The sequence below is a fragment of the Lethenteron reissneri genome, chromosome 25 (assembly GCF_015708825.2).
Source record: "Lethenteron reissneri isolate LAM-NWPU_2019-01 chromosome 25, ASM1570882v1, whole genome shotgun sequence".
Taxonomy (NCBI): domain Eukaryota; kingdom Metazoa; phylum Chordata; class Hyperoartia; order Petromyzontiformes; family Petromyzontidae; genus Lethenteron; species Lethenteron reissneri.
This window is the reverse complement of record NC_083803.1, coordinates 3,534,140-3,560,166: the sequence shown is the minus strand read 5'-3', so window position 1 is coordinate 3,560,166 and position 26,027 is coordinate 3,534,140. Positions and strand designations below refer to the sequence as shown.

At 43.4% G+C, this 26,027-nt stretch overlaps 2 protein-coding genes across 2 annotated transcripts in view; both read left to right on the top strand.

The window, feature by feature from the left end:
* TTC27 (tetratricopeptide repeat domain 27) overlaps positions 1–10,839 on the top strand; it is a 31,268-nt gene extending 20,429 nt beyond the window's left edge. Inside the window, exons 13-20 of the mRNA XM_061558928.1 lie at positions 2,050–2,277; positions 4,541–4,639; positions 5,054–5,106; positions 7,646–7,811; positions 8,042–8,239; positions 9,170–9,281; positions 9,484–9,584; positions 10,308–10,839. Of these exons, the coding sequence (XP_061414912.1) occupies positions 2,050–2,277; positions 4,541–4,639; positions 5,054–5,106; positions 7,646–7,811; positions 8,042–8,239; positions 9,170–9,281; positions 9,484–9,584; positions 10,308–10,430 (1,080 nt within the window). The 3' untranslated portion in view covers positions 10,431–10,839. The remainder of the gene's footprint in view (positions 1–2,049; positions 2,278–4,540; positions 4,640–5,053; positions 5,107–7,645; positions 7,812–8,041; positions 8,240–9,169; positions 9,282–9,483; positions 9,585–10,307) is intronic.
* A 754-nt stretch (positions 10,840–11,593) lies between these two features.
* The window catches only part of LTBP1 (latent transforming growth factor beta binding protein 1), a 36,751-nt gene continuing 22,317 nt past the window's right edge, over positions 11,594–26,027 (top strand). Inside the window, 4 exon segments of the mRNA XM_061558926.1 lie at positions 11,594–13,020; positions 14,807–14,877; positions 22,267–22,504; positions 24,036–24,232. Of these exon segments, the coding sequence (XP_061414910.1) occupies positions 12,635–13,020; positions 14,807–14,877; positions 22,267–22,504; positions 24,036–24,232 (892 nt within the window). The 5' untranslated portion in view covers positions 11,594–12,634.

Below are 26,027 nucleotides of genomic sequence, written 5' to 3'. Positions count from 1 at the left end.
CACACATCGTGACACCAGAGTTGTGTGTGGCTCTGCATCTTGAAAGTGTGCGCTCTAGACAAGCACCCCTGCAGGCACAAGGGATGTGTGGGCTCACAGGGAGGGGCTGTCTGAAACGGCAGCTGCTCGTGAAATCGGAAATTCTGCCCCTACCTGGTGTCGACGCGTGCCTCTAAAGACAGCAAGAAACTTTTGAAGAGCGCCTCTGTAATTTACAAGTGTTGATGGATTTACCATCAAAATAATGTTATTAAAGTCTTCCCGGACTATTTTAAAACTGTCATCTTAAATTACAGAGGTGTTTTATTTTAAATGGCAGTGCTAACGTTCGTAGTATATTACCGTGGCTAGGCTGTACCGTCAAAAAAAACCTCATAAAATTGGTACAGACAGTGATGCAATGTTCATCTGGCAGCAACAAGAGCTGTGGCATTGTGAAACGTGCACCAGAGATGTCAGGAGCAGTGCATGCCACTGCGAAGGTGCACAGAAGAGGGTTGTCCTGTAAAACCGACTCAAAATCCTTCCGGGCCAGAGTCTCGTCTCTCGTGACTGATCATTTCCTCACGCAGGAACCGTGGAGCGCCGACTGCATTGCCGCCGTCGGGAATGCTGGCGCGCGCACAATGAGACACGGACACTTTTTCAATTACAGAAGCTCCCTTGTGTGCAGTGCCTCCTGTGTTTAGTAGGTCAAGCACTGTGCTAGATGAAGTAGTGGGTTGGCCATGTCAAAGAAGGAAGAAGGGTTAAGGAGCGCCGAGTTTTCTCAATTCATCAAGGAGTGTGAACAGCAGTGTCATTTATTTTGGAATATGGCTGCTTACAGAAATAATATTTAGTTTTTTATAGTGTTCATGCAAATTGCACTTCACAATTGTTGAGGAACTGCAGTTAAAACTGATTGCAGGTTGTGTGCAGGAATTGTGAAGGTTCTAATATATAAAATATTTAAGTAAAATTATATTTTGGAACAACATGAAAGCTGGATGATAATTTTACTAAATAGAATACTTCCCCTAAAATGTGTTTATGAAATTTTGTGCTTATTGCAATGAAAAGATGACTTTTCATATATAGGTGGTTGAAATTATTTCGTTGAATGAATTGCAAAAGAGTTAAGAATGTAAGTTCCAAATAAAAGATGTTCTGTTTGAGGCTGCGGTCTCGGACGTGGCATCGTGTGTTTGCCAGTGCGGCTGTGGCCGTTGTTCGCGTGAGAGTTGTAGGGCCCAGGAGAAATAAAGGAAAGGTTGTTGGGACCCGCGAGGCCAGGTCTCGAACACGCCTGGCTTTTGTCTGCCAAGTCGAGCTTGGTGTGTTTAGGGCTGGAGCAAGCGCTACTGCAATGGGACGGGAAATGTCATCGTGCTGTAATTACCATTATGTTCCCATGAGAGGGGAAAAATAATTAGGCGTATTTTCTTAAATTGCCGTTATCAGATTGAAAATGTTGCCTAAACTAGGCATTATATATAATTATAATGTTAAATATTTGTACTTGCCCATTAAGAATTATATATGAAACATAGCACAATGTCCATAAATATGTGATGCTTTTAACACAAACGAACACACATGCTAGTTGGTAAAATAGTGTAAAGGATCACAGTGGTATATTCTAATGGTGTATGTCCACATTTTGTCAAAGTTGCAGTATCTTCACTATTAAACCAATTTTGCGTAGTACCTCTATTTGCAGCACTGAACCATAAGTGGAATTTCTAGTCTTCTACATTGGGAACCAATCTGATAAATAGTATGTGTGTGTGTATATATATGCACATGCATTTCCACGGATGGAGTGGTGGCGCAATGATTAGTGCACTGCACTATGATTCCAGAGGCCTGCGTTACATTTCCAACCGTGGCCAACACCACTAGTGCGTGATATCTGATCTGGTCCTGGGCACCCAGCCACGCCTTCAGTATGGTTAAACCACCTCCATGACCGACATTGTATTGGGAGGCCTTCATCCAGAAGTGGATTGATAAAGGAAAGTACATGTGTATGCATTCAAGTTTACTCTTGTGACGGTGCTGATACAGGCAGAAGAGGTGGTCCGGCAGGAGCTGGCCAAGAAGGAGACGCCGACCCTACTGTGTCTGCTCGGGGACGTGACGCGCCAGTACGAACCGTACGAGCGTGCGTGGGAGGTGTCAGGCCACCGCAGCGCCCGTGCACAACGCTCCAAGGGCCTGCTGCACCTCCGCAACAAGGAGTTTTTGGAGTGTATCGCCTGCTTCGAGCGCTCTGTCACCATCAACCCTCTGCAGGCATGCTTTGTTGTGTAAAATTGATTTGTTTTTGCCCGACGTTTTGTATCACGTATTTCATGAATGAGTGGATCACTTCGTTGTGAATATTGTGCTGGGTGGAAGTAAGAGTGAGTTAGCTCTAGTGCCAGTGGGGGGGGGGGGGGGGGGGGTTGGTGAAGATCAACATGAGACATTGTTTGCATGAGTGAAGGAGGTTGTAAAACTGATTTTTTTATGTGATGGATGGGCGAGTGCTTGAGATGTGTTAAGAGCGCAGACATTTTCAGGGTTGGGTAGAATATAACGGTGAAAAGTTAACGCAATTGGCTTTATTGTCATTTCAGTATGGTGTTTGTTCTGTCAACATTTGGAAAAACCTTGGGTCTCTTGTGGGAAAAGTAACATATCCCCTCAATTGGTACCATTGTTTACAAAATTTAATTTCCCTTGATGTATTATTATATGTGGACCTTTTTTGGCAATCCCGATTCAAGATTAGTCAGTTTCTTAAAATCTTGACTTGTTTGTTTTTTCAAAAGTTTGCAATAGAGAATTTAAAGAGTTCAAACAAAATACTCTCAGCATGAAAAGCCTAATTTTATTGACTTTATTAATAGACTTTTAAAAGCGTCTGTAGCTCAAAGTCAGACCACCAACCAAACAGTCCCCATAGATCTCGCATGGAAGTCCTTTTACCAAGTTGTGTTGGGATAATGTTTCTTTTGAAAAATTTCCAGCTGTTGATTTAAAAATAAATAAATGTTGCTTTGTACATGTAGTATTTGTATCGGAAAGAGCATTGCGACCATACGCGTGGTGTGCACACGGCGGATGTGTTTCGCTGCACGGGGCTGTGCAGTGTGTAAATTCCCCACGTCGTGAGAGTATACTGAAGCCTTGTGTATTAGGTACACTCGCCCTCCCACGTGAGGAATTTATACGCTGTGGTGCTCCGTGTAGCTGAGCGCAGCAGAAGCACTCGGGCAGCGAATCCCGATGCTGTAAGATGGCGCGCTGGGCCACGTGTGTGCTGAGTGCAGAAATATTGTGACTGACAAGACATCCGTCCATGGGGATTATCATCCCCAGGACTTGGTTAGGCGATCAGAAAGTGCTGTTAGTGTTGGGATTTTGCTCGGACTAGAGGCAGAAGCTAGCAGCCAATCCTAGAATCCTTTGCAAGCCCAAAGGAAACCTCTAGGAGCCAAGCCAAGGCTACATAAGCTAAACTGAGCAGCTCACAAGACCTTTATTATTTAAACACAGAGAAATATTTTGACATTTTACTGGAATTCTTCCATCTTTAAACAAAGTCTGAGGTTTTTTGTTTGAAATTAATATTAAAATAATATATGAAGTATAATTTTGAAGCTGTTATAGTTTTTTATGTAAAAAAAAGAGATTCAAACACAATAGTAATATATAGGCTTATGCAGTGGCTTTTCAAATATGTAATTTTTAGTTTCAAAGCCGCATAGTGTGGACATGTACCACCATGGACACTCGTGGTTGTGTAGGTGACGGACAGGCGTGCAGGCTTTCATTAGGGCAGCTGTAAACAAAAAGCTAGCTGTGTAACCGAGAGAAATATTGGGGCAGGGCAAAAGGCATCTGTTAATTATTAACCTATATGCCTCCATGTTAAACCATGAGAATAGTCGAACGTATGCAGTTGCATATCAAACAGTCTTCATATACAGTAGCATATTAAGTCACAATGAACTCTAACCTCAAATGAAATATTTCGTTCCCAGATTAATGGAGGTAGTGTGCTTTGTTTATGGAAATATCTTAATGTTTTGTAAAAACCCGCAGAACCTTAGTTAGAACATTGTCTTGTTTCCAATATACATGCTGCAAGTTTATCAGATGTGGTAAGCCCCTCTGATATACTGCCAGGCTGATTTTAAACTTTGCTCACACATTCCATGAGAGTAAAGTGGTTACAGGGAACGTGGACAAGATGTGGACAGCCTTCATTGGAAGTGCTGTTGGCATGGGCATTTCAGTTGTAACTCAAACACTGTATAAATAAGAAAAAGTAAAACGATGTTTCGCAAAGGTGCAAAACGTTGATGCCCTCACTCACAATTGTATTGGTGTCTTGTGTTTCAATTGAATATGTCCGTGTTTTCATCATTGTCAAAGTGGTACAATATTTAGTTATTTGTTTTTGTACGTGCACACTGCCTGAATGAGCAAGTCCAGCATTTGAAAGCTATTGTATAAAGCGATCTAGAAATTACTCTTTAAAAAAAATCCTATGGTGTGTGTCGGACAGCTGGGTGTATGGTTTTCACTCGGCTGTGCGTACATGGCCACGGAGGGATACGACGGTGCGGCGCGTGCCTTCCAGCGCTGCGTGACCTTGGAACCTGATGTGAGTACAGTTAGGGAAAGGCAGCGAGTACTTCCTGTGCTTGCATTCACGAGTGTAAAAAAACACCAGTGTTCTAGTCCCAATGCTGCTCGGCAGCATTTGGGTCTGGAAGACGGGTGGGTGGGGTGGAACCTTTGGGGTCATGCTAGCTGTGGCTTCCTGCCATTGTGTGGGATTACCCCAAGCTGCCATTCATTGCTTTCCGCTCTTTTCATTTCGCCAAACTCGAGCTGTTTTTCTTCCATGTTATCAGAGGCTTCCACTATGCCAGTAGAATAGAAAATGGCTCTTTTTACTGTGTGCTTTTTACATCTACACTGATATTTTTTTGGGGGAAAAAAAACTGCAGTAGATTTTGTTTCAAATGCATATTACTGTTAAAAGTGTGAGTGAAGTCGGATTTGTCTTTTTCAGAATTCGGAGGCTTGGAACAACCTATCAACTGCTTATATCCGACTAAACCAGAAGTGAGTCATACTTTAATTTAGATATGCAAGTAATTGACATTGCAGACAAAATGAATATTCTTTTTGGTCAGGTTGTGAAACTTAGTATATATACTCTTTGGTTCTTTTGGTAAAGTCACGTAGTTATAAAATAAAATATAATTTATTTTAATAACTTAAATGTATGGATCCCTGCAGTCACGAAAACTTCAAATCTAGATTAGTATATATGTCCTTGGTATTTTTTAAAATGCTAATTTGGTACGAACATCCAAAATTAAACTAAATAGGCATCCACAGGGCATAATGCAGCAGTAAGACCATGTGGGGTGGGACACTAATTTATTTTCCCACAATATAGATACTCGGTTGCATTTCATATTAATCAGGATGCAAAATTTGGCTGTGCCACATTTCACTCTCACCCAAATTTTGTATCGGATTTACGAGCCTCTTAACATTTTTGTCCTTTGACCATTTACTCTTGGTGAAATTCTACTTTTGTAAATATAGTTTTAAAATTTCCACTTGCTAAAAATACAGAATATGTGTAGGCAGAAGGATCCCTGCTGCCGGGTTTGCCAACTTCTTTGATAAACAGTGGTGATATCTAAACCTTAGAATAGTACGAAGGCTGGGTGGTATCGAACAAACTATTTTTTGCCACTGGCCACTCAAAATAACTGCCCAAGAGCTTTCCCATTGGCCAGCTGTGCCGTCGCATCTCTTGTGTTAGAGACAACTTTGAGCTTGAGGGTTTCAACATTTAATAGTCAGCCGTGTTAACAGTCTCCAAACATCTAAACACAGCCTCCAAACTGACTTAATAAGATCTCCACGTCCTACTGAACTTGTTTGTAAATAATTGACCGATTGACTGCATTTTCATAGTCTTGCGGAGTTTATTAATAATTTCGATAGCATCATTAAACAAGTTATTGAGTTTTGTATACTTTTTGTGGATTTGTTTCCACTTGTCCCTGAGCCAAGGGTAAGGAGAGAGACTGGTGGGGGCCCCGCACAACTGTTAAGGTCAATGCCAAGCTCGCTCATTACCATTCTTGTGACTATACGTCAATTTATCATAACCCATGTAATTTAACATGGAAAGAGAGGATCTTAATCCTGTAAATCACCGTATGTACTTGTAAGAAAGCCACAATAGGACATGCCTTGTAGAATTCCAATATGACACTGTGACACATTTGACCAGCAAGACATTGCTTGTTGAATGTAAAAATAACTTTGAATTCTAAATACCAATGTACATGATTCATTGTCTTAAAAAAACTGCCTTTAAAAGGCTTAGATTATACTCTGCAATTAGTTATACTTATTTAAATGAAGTGCATATTCATTGGTCAATTATTTGCCTGCTCTGGCATCACTATGCCAAGCCTCTTGCATTGTCTGTAGTCCCGTAAAAGTCACGTGCCAGTGTTTATTGAACAAGCTGTATTGAGGCCATGATTGTTAGAATCTCAGTGGAAAAGTGCCTCTTTTGCAGTTTGGAGGGGATGCATCCAATTTTGTAATGATGTGAGCTCCTCCATCCACGTGTGGGATGAATCTCATGGTAGCTGTGTCATTACCGCACTGTATGCTCAACATCGACACTGCAATTATTGTCACCATTTGGAGAATACTACATTTATATGACGTTATCTACAACATTGAGCAAACATTTTATATTCTATTTATACAGTAACCGCGAGCATCTCGGTTTAAGTGATAGACTCATCGGTCGTCACGCCGAGTCGTGAAATCAAAATTGGTGCTACCGCGTAGCATCCACCGTGTCTCGCAAGCTCTCGCGAGACGCGAGGCACTGCTCGGTCTGGTATCCGCGGGTAAGCACGGTGTTAAGGAAATCACATGACGTAGTTAGTACGTCATTGCATCACAGGAAGACTTCAATGTATTGCGTGACATCATTGTTACAAATTTCGCGGGGCCAGGGCGCTGCTTGGCCAATCAGCTGTCCATCTGTTTTGTTTGTTGTACATTCTGTAGAGTACACGTTAATGTTGCCGGAGGAAGAGGGGGAGGGTGGGCGAAGCCGTCCTCCTTCTAATCAGCCCTTCCCCTATTATCTCATTCATCATCGTTAATATTAAACGTATATAAAATTACTGTAATGTTTATTTATGTTTTATTATGTTATTGTGTAATGTTCTGTATTTTATAAAGAGGCAACTTAGTTAAGCTATGACGAGTCTGACCATGGCAATGCTTCCCCTAACCCCCTACTTCCCATAGGCCCCCTGGAGTTTACCAACTGCGCATTTACCAACTGCGAGATTTTTCAGGAACGTGAAAAAACCTAACCTTTGTGGTTGGCAAGGGATTCCTGTACAAAAAAACATTACAACAGTAGCAATGGATTTTTCCTGCTGCTGTATGTATAATATATATGCAAATCAATACATTTAGAGTGTGATATGAAAATAATAAAAATCATGTCAAAATGTTACTCAATCATTGTAATATTTTCATTTTGTTCATAAAGGAAATGCTTTGTGTAATGCATATCAAGCTTCTTTGTATTTTGTCACATAAGGCTCAAAGCTTACCGGACACTTCAGGAGGCGCTTAGGTGTAACTACGAGAGCTGGCAAATATGGGAGAACTACATCTTGACCAGCGCAGATGTAGGGGACTTTGCTGACGTCATCAAGGCATATCATCGCATGATGGACTTGAAGGAGGGTTACAATGATGAAGAGGTGATCAAGCACATTTGCTTTATCTAAATTACACTGCTTGAGGAGGACATGCATTTTTACCTTTTCTTACATAACTTTGACCAGTCTGGCTGCGTAGCCATGGCTGCAGGATAAACATACACACATTCCCATAATGTTCACAGGTGGCTCTTTAATGCTGTTGAAGTGTTGTGTTTCCAGTCGTCTGTTGAATCTTAAGGTACAATAGTTTCTGTGATGCCTTGCGGCAGGTGCTCCATATTGTGGTGAGAGCAGTGACGGAGGGGCTGCCGGACTTCAAGGGGGATTCTGCAGCTGCTCTGCTTGGGAAGGCCCGGGAGCTTATGGGCCGTGTCACCAGCCGAGTAAGCAGTAATGGCAACGTGTGGCGTCTCTACGCCAAGTTGTACAGCGATGGAACATCCCCGAGCCAAGAGGATAGTGACAAGGTGGGGGTGGCTCATGTTGTTTGATCATGTCTTGCCTCATGGGAAAACAGAACTAGATTTAATCTGGCCTTATTTTAATTTGTGTAAGTACATTAAGTTTATGGTCTCTGACTAATGCTGTATAAATACGAATACTGTAAATTATATTGTCATGTATAAATAAGCAATTTGTTGTTACAAACATGGTACTGTTTATAAGAAATGTTTCACAATATAGGCATACCTTTGATAGCGCTGAGGATATGTTCTTTGTAAACGAAGCGCTGTACGAAACAGCGCTATAGGAGGTAACTATAACATGGTTCCAATGGAGATGCGTTACTGACAGCACTATTTTTACCTATGAGCGATATGAGGGCTTCATTGGGTCATCGATAATAGTCTTAATAATGATACTGTACACATGATAAATGTATGGAACCATTTTATAAATAAAATTAACTTTGAATGATGACATAAAAAAATACAAGTTATGCACTTGGTCGGAGTTTGCGTAAGATTAACCACGGTCTGCTGCAAACACATTCCACGGGAAGCTACTAACCATGGATCGCTTGCCAATTAATCTATGCAGTGATTAACCCTCGATGGATCGGTACTTTGTGGCTGTCAGTTTGACTGAGCAGAATCAATGTAATAGACACCTCGATTCACGTTCCATAAGACCATATAAGGGCAAGGCAAAGACATGCCCCTACGGGCAATGCTTCATCTACTTCGATGTATGTGTAGTGTCAGTGAGACGGCGCTATTACACTACATATGGGCTAATCCGCACAGGAATTTTCCTCCAGGACAGCGTTATAAGGACACAGTGTTATAAGAAATATGTCTGTAATAAAGTGTGCATCTTTTTTGTCTTTTTTGCACTGTTGGAATTTCCACTATGATTTCCTCTAAAGCATGTAATTATTCTTTGCTTTTTTGTAGGTTGTGCAATTTTTGTCAAAAGCTCATCGCTGTGATACACTATCCAGTGATTGGGAGAAGGACATCAATTCATTCAAGGTTGTAGCCAAAAGGGCAGTAGAACTTGCTCAAGGTATGTTATAGCACAACATGTTTAGAAATCATGAAATTACTTGCTAGTATTTGTATTTATTTTAGGGGGAAAACGTGTATAGACTTAAGATTTAAAGTTATAGAACACTCTTTGTTATTTCCTAATTGGCCTTCTCAACATATCCAAACAACATCTGTTAAACACAAATTTGATGATGGCTTTTTTGGTCTTTTCCTTCCAGTGTCCATCCAATGTGCCAAAAAAAAGGGCAATGCGCAGGAGGCCATGCAGCTGTTGTCATCAGCTCGTCTCAGCCTCCGGGGCCTTTCTGCTAAGGCCAAGGTGAGTGCAAGCAGAGTTTAAGAGAATTCTAGCAGCTGTGCATAGCTACCATTAAACACTCATTGTTGGGCTGTTTTGGACCCAGAGTAAAATTTATTTTGTAACATTTTAGGCTTGAATGTACTTTATGCTCAAAAATATATTTTTAAATTAACTATTGCTTTATGAATAAAAAATATAGACTATTATAGTGTATGCTAATAAAAAATATACAAATCTGTTTCATCACTTTTTCTACAATGCTACTGGAATCGTCATCAGCAGCAGCAAACATGCACTATGTACTGCCGGATAAGAGCCTCTCCACATTATCACCATCCTTCATGGTCCATCAATCTCTGGTGCATGTGCTAATATTGTTGATTGATTGTCCTCACAGGCATGTCTTCTCCTTTGGTTGCAATTCCAGTCCCATCCATTGGCCATCCTTTCTCGTAATGCATCCTTGTCCAACCCCACTTACTTTCCTTAAGTCAAGATATCTCAAATATTAAATTGTGATCTGATCCAAGTATTCCTTTTTTTGGTGTCTTATTTGAATTCCCAGCATGTATCTCTCCATGCTTTTTTGCATCTGTTCAATTAATGTTCCATTTTCTTTGTAAGGGTCCATCTTTTCTGATCATATGTCATATGAATACTGTAAAACGTATGATAAGATTGCAATCGTGTGTACATGATGTGATACATGACCACATATGGTGTTACTTTGACTGTGAGCAGCAGCAGCACACGGATATGAGCACCGGGGAGCTACAGGGTGACCTCATGGACATTGTGCAGGCGATGGACAGCCTCGGGTTGGAGCTACAGGAGCTCTGCAATCAGCTTAGGAATTCTGTGTAGTAGCTGCACAGAGCAGAGGATCAAATCTCAACGCTGCAATGCACACTCAAGCTCAGTAGCTGCACTCGTGGTATTCAAGTTTGAAATGAAAAAACAGATGTCAGCTGGATGAGACCCATATATTACTCAATTGATCATTGCTAATTTCGATTCCACATCATACCATGTCTTCTCTTTTCAGTTTGTTATGATTGAATAAAATGACTCTTCTAGGAGTAAATTATTACCGTACAAGTATTTTTGTGAGAGAGTAATTGATATGTTTGGAATTCATTCATGTGGAGTTGTGCCTTTAGGGAAAAAAATATCTTAATACCGTATTGCTTGTATCCTGCAGTTTGGGGTGTGAACATGCAATGTGTGCATCGTTATATTTGGAAATGTTTTCAATAAATTAACATTTTCTACATTTTATGTCATTTTATTCAAACTTTTTGATACCATTATTGTTCCAGTCCAGTTTGCTTAAGATACTTTAAATCTGCACTGTGGTTTTAAATAAAGGTTTGTGTAATGTAGGAATCGTATAAAAATCAAAACATGAAGCACATGCAATACTGCACTAAGAAGCAATAAGAATGTGACTAATTTCTATTTGCATTACACTGCTCGTCGTGGGACGGCAAATATAGCGTTGAAACATTAAATGTGTTTTATTTGGCTTGTTGCACGCCTGCAAAGTTCTATATTTTTTTCCCTCAATCATATCCGCTTCCCTCCCTAAAATAAAACTTGTAAAAAATAAAACTCTTGTGGGGGAGGGAGGGAGGGAGGGGGGGAAGGCTGAGCCTGAAAAACTGATCAAATGACCCTGCACCTGCAGTGAACTCTCACTTTGGTGACCTCACCTCCCACCCACGCACATTGGTGGTAACGACTCAGCTGCATGGCATCTGCTCGGTCACCGCTTGGTTGGATGGGCCATCTGTTGGCGCCGCCCTCCGCTCTCCTCCGCCCGACACACACCCACAAAGCACACGCGGTGCCGGCGCGGGTCTCGCGATTGCAATAGGCCCATCAGGGCGGTGACGCACATCAAGAGGACCGGCGCGCTCCACACGATTGGACCCACACGCAACCACAGTGGTGGGTGAACATTGGCCGCAAGTTGGGGAGTTCCCCCCCAACAAGCCCCGCCACTGAGAGGCGGGAACTCCCCGGCAACGCGTGGGCTGCGCGTGGATGCGGTTCGGGGGATAAGTCATGTGTAGCCTGCGGGCAGTGAGCTCACACTGAGCGGTGGCTTGTATGGGATGGGACACTCTTTCCTAACGTTCTCTTGCTCTGGTAGGACTCTGTGTAGGTCACTCTATTTGGGAAGCCACTACCTTTCCCCCCACCCCTCCCCTATTCGCGAGACCACACTCTTATTTTTTCGACTGGTGGGACTCCAATATCAACGGACTCTCCACCCCCTCTTCCTCAGTAGAACCCTGAAGTCAGTAGAGTTTTGACCCCTCTATTCTGGAGGGCCCCCTTTCCATAGAATTTCATCTTGGTAGACACCCACCACTCCGTCTTGCTAGAACTCTACATCTGGTGATGCTCTATAATTGTTCTGGTGGAGCTGTTCCTCTCCATTATATTGGGAGCTCTGCTTTCTAGTTTTTAACCCTTTAGTTGGACCTGCTTTCTAAAACTTTCCCGATGGGTCATCGTCTTGTGCTTTGATGCGTGTCCCCTCTTCATTTTCTTGGTAGGGCCTCTTCCGACCTCACATTAATGGGCCCTATCTCCTCGTGAAAGAGCCTTTTATTTGCTTGGGGCAGCGATCTCCAACTTCCTTCTCTTTGTGGTGAAAGTTCCCCAGTTGGTGCCCAAAGCCTCGCCCTTTCCCAGCCAATTCCCACCGAGCGCGGTGGGGTCAAATCCCCCTCCGACTGAAAGTGCCCTCTCTCTCGCCTCCTGGTAGTAGTGGGGGTCCCGTCCCGGCGCACCCTTCCACTCCTCCCCCTTCTCCTCCTCCTCCTCCTCCAGGCTTCGCTAGCCACCTCCCCCGCCTCTTTATTAAGGTAAATGCTGTAAATCCCAGCGAGGCAATCCGCACGCATTCCGAGCGCCAGGACCCACGACCCGGTCGAGGCACAGGTCGCGTCCCAGCGTCCCCCAGGGAGGCGACCTTCGGCGGCCCTCCGCTTGCGCCACCACCACCGCCACCACCCCCCTGGCTCCCGGCCACCCCGGGGCCCCCGCGGAGAAGAGGCATGGCGAGGTTCGCAGTCTGCCCGTGCCGCTGTCTGTGCCTGCTGCTGCTGTTGCTGCTGGCCGCGTTGGCTGGGGCTCAACATAGAAGCTACCGCAGGGTCTTCACATACGTGGTGCAGCAGCAACAGCAGGGACAACATCAGCAGCAGCAGCAACAGCAGCAGCAGCACGAGCAGCAGATCGCGCAGTCTCACCGCGTGGCCGGCTTCAGGGACAGCCCCGTGCGCCACCGCGCCGCGTACGGTGCCGATGGGGCGCTGCCTCTGCGGGCCCGGCCTGGCACGGGGACCCAGCATCATCATCAGCAACAGCATCAGCAACAGCATCATCAGCAGCATCATCATCAGCAAGGCTCGGCTCCACGGCAGGCAGCACCGCTCCCCGGGTGAGTTCAGTCGGGCTCGTTGTGACTTGCTCACACAGCGGCACGCACGGGGTGGGTCCCAGAGGTGGAGCGATGGACCCAGGGTCCCGGGATGGAGGGGACCATCTCTTGACCCGATGAGGAATCAACTCGCCCAGAGGGCTCAGTCCAGGGTACATGGGACGGAGCGACCATCTCTTGGAGTACTGGAGGAACCATCTCTGGTTCTTCCCCGGCTCCTGGAGCTGTCTTCTTGTGGCTGTCAGTGTTTGGGGTTGTTGGTGCGCGCCTTCGTTAAAGTACTGTACTTTTATCGACGCGTTATTTGTGCGTTTGAAGTATACGTTAGAAGCACGGGTTTGTAAATGCACGTGCCTCCTAAGTTTCGTGGGTTTATGTTTGTGTTGGTGTTATTTGTGCGTTGTGCCGCACTGTACTGCATGGGAAGTGGAGTCGAGATCTTCCCCGGTCCTGATCTCCACCCGTCACCAACACGCATTGACCAGCGTGGTGAAGTATGGCCAAACAAGACGGCGTGGCGAAGACCTTCAATGGTCTATTGACCTGCGTGCTTTATGTTACTACGCACTCCGTAGGTCGTATTTGCGCAAAGTGGAGGTTGCATTTGTGTGTGTGTGTGTGTGTTTTGGGTCGGTTTGTGTATGTTGTTCCTTGGCTTGTGTACAATGGGTGGGCTTGTACGTGTGTGTGCTGGTTTATTTGTGTGCTGGTTTATACACACATCAGCGTCTTGAGTTGCGGTTGCATAAGATGCTTTATTCATCAAATTTTGTGCATTTCTGGCTTGTTTGTTGCCAAATGTGTTGGGTTTTTTGCGGGTCGTGTGTGTGCGGTTTGGGTGACCCGCTTTTGCCTTGGGTGAACAAAATACATTCCTTGTTGAGGAATCCGTGTATTCTTCTCGAAGCCATCGATCAAAGGGGAAATAAAGATCAATCGCATCACGCGTAGATGCACTGCTTCATCAATTATGCAAGTGCTTGAGGGTTTAACTCCCTTCACATCCCCCCTGATATCACCTCTTCCCAAGCCAGTTGCTGTGACTTGGTTTTTTCAGTTTCCATTTCATTTATTTGGTATAGCCCTGTGAGCCATTCGGCTCTTGAATCGGGTGCAACCGCAACAAACAAAAAACAAAAACAAGAAAACATCTTAAAGTGACTGTGACAACCACGGGCACCAATCGGTGTAATCACGTTAAGTGTCTAATCAAAGTTAATCACTTAACTGTTGCCCCACCACCCAGCGTGCTGCGTCTCCCCACCGGATGATATTCATTTCGCTCCAGTAATTTAATGGCTTCACCTGGGGGACACAAGCCCACGCCGTTGAAGCATTGCCGTCCTCGAGTGTAGACGCACCCATGAGCTGTTTAACGATGCCTGCGAATTGTAAAACAATTCCATCGCGAAAAAATTAATGCCCGTCCATCATCGCAAATGCCGCAAGTGGTGAAGCCGTGCTTATGCCTTGACCTCGTAATTTTTGCACTTCATGGTGTACTTTGAAAAGGGTGATAGGCAATTGAACCCTGAATGTAACTTTATACAATTGTGCTGTAAAATACAACATGCCACGGCGTGACACGGGAATCCCTTGGGTGTTGGAGGCGACATGAGCTGGGTGGCGACTGGTCTCGCACCACCACCACCACGCAGAGCTCTCCCAATGCGTTGTATGTGTTGCCGTCATTCATACTTCAACATTCGTAATCAACAACAGAAACTATGAGGCGTTGTGTTTGTGTTTGCCCATCGTTAAAATTGTCTTGCTGTATCTGATGCAGGCCGAACATTTGTGGAGCACAGTGCTGCCCAGGATGGAGCCAGAGCCCCGGCTCCCAGATGTGCACCAAACGTACGTCCTGACCCCTCACCCTCTATCCTGTGTCTCTGCGGTGTGCGATTATGAACAAAACTGTACTGTAATTTAACAACATTGCAAGGGCAATGGTTGAAATTGCGCGAGTTTAAAATGCGCTGTCAATGATACAGAAGTGTGCTCCCTCTAGATGGCGCTCTTTCTCCTGTTGTGGTGTTTGGGAAGGACCAACTGTTTAAGAACTTACCCATAGTGCTTTCTCTAAATGTCAGAATATACTGCTACGTTCCTAAATAGAACAACGTGCTGATAACCAATACGACCTTCGTGACCTTGCCAATATAGCAGATAGGTGAGGTCACATTTTCATAACTATTATCAGCATTAAAACGACCGCACTCTTTCAGGTTGACTGTGATGTGCTACATTTTGAGTACGTCCATTTCATTCAACATTTGTTATTATTCATAATGGTAACCTTTATAAAGATGTAGGTGAGTGATATACTTCTCGGATGTATATGCGTTACAACATATATTTTGGCGGTATCTTGGGATTTCACATAAAAATGGTGTTCCCTTAAAAATAATAGAATTCTAAAAATAATAATATGCCTTGTACATATTTATTTATACTCTCACTGAGAGGAAAGGAAGGACTTGACATTTGGGCCAACTGGCCTTCCTGAAGAACGCATTCCTGTTAGTTCCGGTACCAGTTATATATAAGTTCACTGAAGCTGCAACTTGACAACACATTTTTCAATCGCCATTGTACTAATGGAAAACAGAATAGCAGTCTTAGTAATTCACAGTCTACTGACTGTAAGTAAATGGAAAGTTAATCACTACATCCTGAGGCATCTGTGGGAAGATCCTATGTCAGCTGGTAAAAATCACTTCAGTTCCGCACAACATGTGTACTAAAGCCAAGAATTTGGGTGGCTGCTGCATAAATGGCCATTCATTGATGTGAGAACCAATCAATCAACTTCCAGGTGCCATTGAGAAAATGCACGAAAGATAAATGTTTATCTTCCAAATTGGTTTTACTCAGGCGACCCAAACACAACCAAATCGGCAGCAAGATTTTTCAGACAAACAGCTTTTTCAAACAGCCTCAGATTCCTCTGTTTTCTTCCGTTGTTGATGTGTCTGTAGGACATGACAGTGCACTTACTCAACGTTGCTTAGGAAAAGTATGATGCATTAGCTGCTTTAGTCCTCATTTGAATGCAACGTAACCCGTGCGAGTCTTCAGTATGTGACATTACCAAATACAGTCATTCTGTAAACGGCATTAGTATAAATGTTATTTACACTTACCCATTAGACTAACGTCATCTATTTTCCAGGAAAGCCTCAACAAGTCTCAAAGCTCTTTCTCAGGAGGGTCATGCATTGTGATGTTTGGCCATTCTCTATTCAAGAAGCTTGTGCTCATGGGAAGAGATTGTAGTACCCAGAGAAAACTCACGCACATGATGAGCTAACAGTTAAAGATTCACAAATGGGTTTGCAAACCCACTTATTGCAATAACTTTGCCACATTTACAGTATTGGAGTTTCACACATCTGTGGTCGATCAATCCTTGTCTCAAGTGTTGGATCAGAGGTGGGATATAACAAATTCAGTTTAACACGTAGGCTTTCGCGACCAATATCATCCATAATACAGGGCTCACAAGTGACGTCATCGCATCTATCCCTCTATTTAAGGAAGGAAACAGGAGGATTTCTCCACAAATCTGGCTGTCGCCTGATGAAGCTAGTTGTACTTACTGGCAAAACGTCGTACTCGGATTGTAAATGTTGTGGATTTGCTCTGCAACACACCGATGTGCTGTACTAGACCCGAATTGGCATGTTTTGTTTACGTGACAAACCTTACTAGTTGGCTGTGTCAGGTGGTGGCGGGTTTAACGACACATTTATATTTACGCGATCTTACCCAAAAACCTATATTATGGATTACAAATTAAGTTTGTACATATTAGGTCTCGAGTTCACTTTATATCATTCTTCCACAGAGGAGTGTAGCCATTGTGACCAATGCATGTTGCGAAGATGTAGCAGGCATGTAATTATTCTCCCCCCTTACAATCTGATGAATTGTCATAATTCAGAGTCCCATTTTGAATAAAAAATCAATTCTGTTTTCCCATGGTAAATTTGGCATCTCTAATGGCTGCAGGTTTTTATGTTAACGTATTACAAATAGATATTGAAAATCATTTATCATTATAGATGTACGATTTTACACAAGTATTGACAATGTGACAATGAATTTCAATCGATGGCTCCATTAAATACGTATCACATAGATAATTTTCAAGTTCGGTGGATTCACCATCGCAGGAGCAGGGCAAAGTGAGGAGTGTTGTTCGTGTTCTCAAAGCACTTTGGTTGTATGTCATGGAATGGAGCCAGGTCAACTCACTCTGGGCTCCTCCTCGGGTGTGAAATTTATCTATAACAATGTGCAGCCAGTGCCTGCTGGTAAAAATACATCTCCAGCCGTCCGAGTATCATTATCGTGCAAGTGGGAGCTGGGTAATCTGCAGGCTGTTTATTATAAATACAGAAGTACTGTATTGAAATTATGTGACATATGATCTAGAGCCAGTGCGTGGCGCTATTAATACTGTGGCACGACGATCCACGTGGCAGGATTGTGCCAGATAATGAGTCTTATGGCTGGTTCAGAATAATCCACGACAAGAACCGTGGTGTCACACCTCATGCTTTATTTTACATATTTCCTTTGCTTTTCAGCAAGACCACCGATTGAAATAATATAATTCCCTGTATATTTAGCAGGATTGGTATTTGGACATATTTGCATTTGAATGTATCGGCGGTACACCGGTGCGCGGGATGAAATAAGCTAAATTTTTCACAATTATTTATTTTCTTGCGATGCACAACTCCGGTCATATAATCTTGCGGGGTGCGTCAAAACCTGTTCCCGTGATGTCGAAGCAGTCGGAAGACGAATGTTATGAATCTTCACAGTCTGTTGCCGTAGAGCACCCAGCCTGATGACAACTGACTCCATGTTCCAAAGGCAAATTTGACTCGTGCCCAAGACTTGTTTGGACGGTTCCTCGATTCGTTTCCGGAATCATTCTTGGCGGACGATGGCATCGAAAGATGATGGCTCGTGTCACACGTTCGAATGGGAAAGCAGCTGCTGAATCTCGGGAAACTTCTGATGGAGAGTCGGCAGCTCGCTCAAGCACAACAACGACATCGTCAGTTCTGACCTCATTTTTATTTGGCGGGTCTCCAGAATTAGCTCGGTCAGCGGCAGCAGCGACTTCTCAGGCATTTTCTTCTGGTGGATCGTCAGCAACGGCTGCAGTGTCTGATCGAGCTTCATCGTCAGCTGGAGTCAGCAGCAGTTCAATCTACGGCAACTGAGTTTGCACGGATGCAGTTGCCGTTTACGAGGACCGGTGTGTTATGCTGCACTGGTGTACCGTCAGTACATCCATTTAATGGTGTATTGGGAATTAATTGTTAATGTTGGCATCGTGGTATTTGTGCAGCACTACCGGGTGAGTGCCAGGATAGCCCCCGCTTGGCAGGTGTCCAGCAATCTGCCGGCCTCTGTTATGCTGTCAGGCTCCGTGCACTCTCGGCCAAATTCTTCGGATGGTTTTACATCCCAGTGTTTCAGATGCTGTACTTTAATAAAGCCCAGTATGACTGCTATCGCTTGTGTGGCGCCCGTTTGCCTCGGTGTTGAAGAGGCTGTCTTTCATGCTGCATGACTGTGCAGAAACTGCAGTGTTTTTCTTACTTTGCTTCTGTGCAGAGTGGTCCATATGCAACAAGCTGGTTAGTGTTCGTCACGATCAAATTAAATGGCACATTAATAGTTAGACAGGGTTTTACATTGATTTATGGATTTACATCTAGTAATGAATACCCTAAACGTTTCCAAGGAAAAACACCGTGATAGATGTTGCGAGCAAAGATTTACTCTTCAGAATGTTTAATGTTTGTAATGCCTTTTGTGAGAATTAAATAATATGATTAATATTTAAACTTTAATGTTTTTATTGATTGTATATTTATACCCTCTCATGTTATACATAAAACAGTTTGATGGCAAATAGATACTCTATTGGTATTAATTGGTGTGGTTTTTGGCTTGTATAACAACAGAGTTCATAAATTCCTTGCTGGGAAATTTTGTCGGATCATACATTATTGTGGTTGTTTATAGTGAATTTGTTTTCTCTGTTTTGACCCAACGGTTATCCGAGTACCGTATCTATATCGCAGGTTGGTGTCAATACGTCGCCTGGTTATTATTTCACTGCAGAACAAGGTCGTACTGAATGTAAAAAGCTGCGTCTCCATTTCTGCCCACCTCGAAGCAAAGACCGACAGCGGCTAAATAGATGTTTACATAAGCGGATCCTCCTGTTATGGAATCGGTGTAATAACATCGGCTGAAGTGGTGGCGCAGTGATTAATGGACTGCACTATGAACCCAGCGACCTTCATTCGATTCCTGGCCACAGTTAACATCAGTCGGTGACGAATAATATATGAACTGCTCTTGGGGCCCCCTTTTCACCATTCCTCATTGACCGGTGAAGTATGGTCAAAAATCCAATTGACCAACATGGCCTTGGGAAAAAAAAGTCAACGAACAAAGGCATTTAAATAATTTACTACATCTTAGTCGTTTAAATTGCTTTGTCGGCTTTTAAACATGATTTGTGTGTGTTCATATTCCCCTCCAACCTAGCTGGTGTATTTATTTTTTAAAAAGCCCTAAATATCTAATGCGTACAAAAAACATACCTAACAAAATTTGCCTTGCGTGAAAAAATACAACTTTTACAGATTCGCACTTTCGCAGCACGCAAGAGAATGTTGTTGTGCATAGTTCCTGATGGTTTATGTGTATAAGGTGCCACGTACATGGGAGGTGTGATTGATCAAGTGTAATTTTTCAGCGTAAGTCGTCAAAAATGTTCCGATTCCCGTTCACAAGCGTGATTGCTGGGGTAACTGTGAATCTGCCCCAGGGGATAGAATAAGTTCTATCGCTGAGAAGGTCTGTGTCTCCGTCTGGATGCTCAGCTCGTCCCTAGCTGCCCAACAAAGATTATATTTGTTTTCTCCTTTTTCTGTTACGTTCTGTAACTGGCTTCATTGCTTCTTATAATACAGTGTTGCCATTGACTTGGTCACCAAGTTTGGGCACATTTTTGGGAGAATTTCGTTTTTTCAAATTTTGGAATACTAACTTTATTTGCATTTCAGCCTTGGCAGAGATTCCTCCGGCTACCTTGTGGGTGTGTCACAGTCCTCACTTCTTGTGTTAGAATGATTGCTCCCGTGATTTGTATGCAGTCAACCGTGTAACTCTTAGCATACCTAGCTAGGCAGTGACAGCTGTGGTCCTGAGTTGTGAGGATTTAAGAGAACTTCAAAGATGAACTACGTTTGAGGGTTAGTATCACGCGCACAGTTATGAATGACTTATTTTGTCCGTGGAACGTTACATTGTATAATCCGCGGTGTTGTATTTGAGTGGTATTACATTCAATTATTGGCACTAGATTACTACTAACACACGTGCTGAACATGTGTCGAGATTGTTTTTCTTTTTTTCCATGGCTTGTTATCACTGGACATGTGCCCCTTAACATTGACTAACCAATTGCACCCTTCCTTTTATGTTTATGTCAAACACATCTTGGAGCCAGCAGTATCGTTGCTCACAAAAGCACGCCAGTGTCTTCTCCTGTAACTACACTTCTATGCATACTAATGCAAATCCAGTAATCATATTTATCGGTGTAACCTTCCATGGAATCGATAATTAATATGGATTATTACGCTCTTAATATTGCATTGGATTGGTGTATGTGATTTAGGAGTCAACATGTTTGTTTCATATGTGTATGTTATTTCATCATGGGTTAACATGGCCCGTGCAGTTGCGAGACTGCTACAGTCATTGCAATGCTTAAAAAAATGTTTGAATCCAATTATCAACCCTGAATCGTGACAAATTAATAAGAAAAAACACACCAGCTGAGTGGATCATTACACCCATAATCACGTTTGCATGCACTGAGTGTAATGTATAGTGCAAGCTGTATGCTTGATATGAAATGCACATTTGCCTAAGGGGTACCAGCGTTGTGTCTTGGAGTTGCCTCTAATTGGCGCCTGGGGGCTTTGTTGCAGAAACCGATCGCTACTTACACTGTTTTGTGGCTTCAGAAAGTTTCCAAGGAGATGTAATCATAACATCATATTTATAGGGTGTGTGTGTGTGAAGAGCCGAGTCAAACCTGAACATTCTAACGGTGTTCTGGATGAATATCTGTGAAAACAATACCTATTTGTGTGACCAGTACCATGTTTGTTTACACAATTTGCCTCTTTAGTTTGTAAGTGTGTGCTTCGAGAAATTGTACTCCAGCACTGTTAATGAGACCTCCCACACACTTCTATACAAAGTGTGGTTTGGGGTGGGTTTTCAAAGTTGTTGAAAACTTTTAAATCGTTTTTTTTCCAGGTCTGTAAATTATGGTAAAACCCATCGCAAGGGAAAACCGCTGTTATACGTGTAATGCACATTATTGTGTGTTGTTGAAGCTATGTAAATGCCGAAAAAAAGGAGTAAACAACTCGGAGGCCAATTGCATTATACACTTGGGCTGTGGCTAAAGAAAAAGGCAACCTCATTTCTGGGTGCACAGACTATATTACATGTGGATGAAGACTAACAACGTTGATTCGTAAAGTTTGACCCCAAGGGAGGAGGAGGAGGAAACGTTTATTCAAAACACTCCTTTTAATAGCGACGTTGTGGCCACACATGTCTTCCCAGTGGCTTGGTGTTACAGCGACACACAGATTATATTCTTCTACTCCAGTAAGCAAGCACAGTGCTTTAAAAAAATGGAACACCTTGTGATTTTTTTTTAGTCTATACAATTTTCCAAGCCTTTTAAAAATTGCCTTCAAATAGCGCCTTAGTTAATTGCCGAACTTACTACGGCAGTTTGTGTTGCAGATAAACAAGTTTCACTCCGTTCTTCAAAATTAGCTTCTGATATCCTTATTATGGCTTTTTGAGTCTTGCAACCAATAACTCGATAGTAGATGTAACAAACTGAGATGTGGAAAATTATAGTACTGTAACAATTGGTCCATGGATACAAGCTATAAAAATAAAAAATAAACTCTATTTCAAGAGCCACAATGCATGTGAATACGAGATGGGTGGTCCTTAATAAAAACGCCATGAATCAGTCCTTAAAGGGCCACGTGCAGCTCCAGAGTCAGAGCTTACCGACCCCTGAGCTAGGAAATATTTAGCTGTAAGACTTTGCTCATTGAGGCTTTTTACTCAATTGTGATGACCTGGGTGTGTGTACATTTTCAGCGGTTTGCTCACCGCCGTGCCAGAACGGAGGCATGTGCGTGCAGCCCCAGGTGTGTGCCTGTCCTGCTGGCAAGTGGGGGCCGTCCTGCGCGGACAGTAACCCCCAGGCCGCAGCCGCTGGCGCTGGTGGGGTACCCAGCCAGAGTCGCACAGCTTCGCTCTCTCGTACCGCACACATGACCCTCACCGTCAAGCACCAACCGTCTGTGCGGATGGTGCCACACAAGGGCCAGCAACAGTGAGTGTCCTGTGCGTTTTAACTTGTGGGCGCAGTGTTCTAAATAAAACCGTCTCCCCCTTTGTTCTCACTGCCAAAAGTGGTTGCTAAGCATTTGACCTTGGCCGTAACAGGACAGCCCGTTTGTGTTTCATACGCAAGTTTGTCTGGCCTGTTGCGTCTGCCTCCTGTTCCGCCGAATCGTCCATCTTCCATCACAGTGCTTCTATCATGAACTCCATCACAGTGAGCACTTTGTTTTCTGTTTTGTCTGCTTTACATGGGTTGTCCAGCCAAACCACGTTGAGATTTTTTTCTACTTTCTCTGCCAGGTATGCACATACACGGCATGCACTTGTCTCAGCATGCCTGACTAAATGTTTCCTTGGCAGCAGTTCATTACCTAAATTGGGCAGTCTCGTCGCACCGATGTTGTGTGCACGGCGCGGCTCGCAAGCAGGGTGCGGCTGCAGTACCTCCAGAAGTGCATTCAATAATAACAGTTTGAAAAAAAAATACTGCATGCTTAATTTGGGTCATGCAGCAGAGAGACAACTGGCTAGCACGTCCCCTACTGAAATGAAGGATTATAGTCAATGTATTTCTGTCCGCTTTTTAAAAATACTTCAAACTATCACAGGACAATTTTATTTCTGTGTAAACGCGCATCTTTATTTAAAAAAACAAGAAAAGACATCCTTAGGAGATTGCCAGTTCGGAATGTTGACCAAACTGCAGTAGAATGAAAAATATTGTATGTGTAGGATTTTAACTTGTGAAACAAATACTTAGATTTATTTGGTTTACTAAAAAAAACATCCATGAGAGTTGTCATTGATTTTTATTTCCTTGTATAGCACAACTCATTTGACTGGATCACCAGCACTTACACATTGCTTGAGGTGCTGTCTGAAGTGGTTTGGCTTGGCTGCAAGTTAGTTAATTTGTTCGCTCGCTCGCTCGCTCTGCGAGTGGAGTATAATTTTGCGGTCATGCCATGGATCGGGGGACCGATGCTCAGTGGCAGCAACTGACGTCATGCAGGTCTGAGAGTAATTAGAGGCCCCTTCGGGTGGACGTTGCTAAAGTTGCTGAAGTTTTGACTTGAACGCACATGAAGCACTCTCGTTATTTGTTTCACCTTCGTGACATTTTCGTCTAATTTTGCATTCCTTGTTAGCGTGTTCTTGTCGACGACATTGATCTTGCCCAAACGGTCTGGCCATTTTCCATCATGGTTGCATAGTTTTTGAGTCTGAAGCCAAATGTCAATACAGACACGTGTGTTTTAGTCCATTTAAACAGGCACTGGGTTACAAACGTGTAAGGTTGCCATGAATAAAACTGCTCGTTAGTGGAATTGGCACACTTAATTTGTATAGTTGACTGGCATAACAACAAAATGTTTTTGTTTTAATCCACATATAACGGTGTAAGTTAAAGCAACTTTTGTTTGAATATGATGCACGGTCCAAAAAATGACATGCACATTCCAAGTTTGAGCAGTCATGTTTGATGGTTTCACAGAACTAGTTTGCACTGTGTATGGCAGGTCACACTCAATGCAGTCTGCGCCACTTAGCATGGCCATGCAACGTCGGACATCCCAACCACTCCTGCTCAAGCCTAAGGTCTTCAGCCACCAGCTCGTGTCGGCCAGTGGAGGACGTCCTGCCCATCCCGGCCCCAACGCCTTGCCCTCGGGGCACGGCCAGCATGGGCTTCTCGGCTCTGAACATGTGCTTCATGGTGGGTCTTCAATGTTGGGGTCGTACAAATGCTGAAAATGCCACAAAAAATATGTGACTGTTGCAATCATGCTGTAACTTGGGTGACTTGTTAAAAAGGGAGATTAAGGAAGGTATATGTGCAAAGATGTACGTGACTCTTCACAAGTTTATGAACCTTAAGTCTTCTCTGTCAATGGAGAAATATTGTTTTTGGTTCATTTACACGTGCACTGGGTTACAAATATTTTGCGACACTTTCCCCTAGCTGTGGATATCAGTCACAAACAACGAACAATCCCATGGGTATTTCAACAGAAGGCCCATTTTTTTCCATAGTGGTAATAATAATGATTGTTGTATAGCAGCCATGCCTAGCTTGTTCGAGTGATTGGTTACAAGTGACAGGAAGCTTTCGTTTTGGCACAGAGTATATGCCGATGCTGAGAAAACCACCCGGAGGGGAGATTTAATTCACCATTATAGAGCCAAGGCATGTGAATCTGCTCCATAATTCTTTTAGCAAATTGGCACAAAAATGGGTAGTGACTAGTAAAATAAAGTAACTTATATAAGATTAATATTTTCGATTTAAAAGAAATATTTCGTTTTAAACAGAAGATACCTGGGGAGAAAACACAAATATGTAGATGATTTGGAACGTATCGTAACAATTCAAGGCAGTATAATGTAAAAAAAATTTATTGAGATTTTAGTTTACTGGTTTTCATGTTTATGCTCAAGGCGGTGCTCTTGTGTGGCATTCTTGGTAAATACGGATGTATTAAAACCTCAATTTTTTTCCCCGTTACAGTCTCATGCAGGAAAAAAAAAACATTTGACTGCTTTGGCCGGCTTTGTGAATTCACATTTACGTGTGATATTTTATGTTGGTTCAATGCAAGGTCTGACGAGGAAACTGCAGTAAGTTGTTTTTACAGTGCGATCCATCCGGTGTATCTTCATCATTTACAGATGGGTGCTCGCTATCGTGTTTGCATGTATACATAGGGAGTTCACACTATTTGAGCATGAAAACCTGCATTGTCAAAACCCTTCTCCCTGCTGAATTCTCGATCAAATCTTTGTGCTAACCATTCACACGTCCGTTATGGTAGAGTGGTAGCGTTTTTTTAATGGCTTCACGTGAGAGAGATCGAAGGAGGTTGGCATCCCTACGTTCCTCTTCTCCCGCTGTGCTGAATTGTGATGTGAGATTTTTCTTTTCATCGTGGTGGAGGGCATGTACATCGCACTCATTTGCAGAGGCCGGCAGATGGAACCGTGCCAGCCAAACCTCACAGGACGCCCATCGGCAGCCCGGGGTGATGACCGACCAGTGCTGTTTTGTTTTTCTGCATGAAGCTCAGTTCAGTGTGTGCACTGCAGGAAGGGAAACCTTTTATTTTGTAAAATGAAAACAACTTGTACAAGCTGCACGCAGGGAATAGTGTGCAGGAGAAAGCTTAATTGGAACGCTTTCCACCGGGCACACTCTGTCTCCTGAGAGCGCCGCAACAACAACCTCGTGCTGTTGTTGCGAGTCTTGGTGTGTAGTTTCCTCCACATGCCCCTCCCCTAGGCTCCCCAACCCTTCTGCTACATTCCCTGCATCATTCGTCACAAATAAAATGCAGCTTTGTGATTACTTACCCTGCCCGGAGTCGGATCTCCCTTCAAACGTGGTTTTGGAGTGTGGCCCTAGCCATTCCATAAGCAGGACGTTCCACCATCCGCCCCTCCTCCCTGCTGCCACACACACCCTCAACACCCCCCCCTCTCTCCCTTGCGGTTCCAGCCTCATTTAGTCCACGACG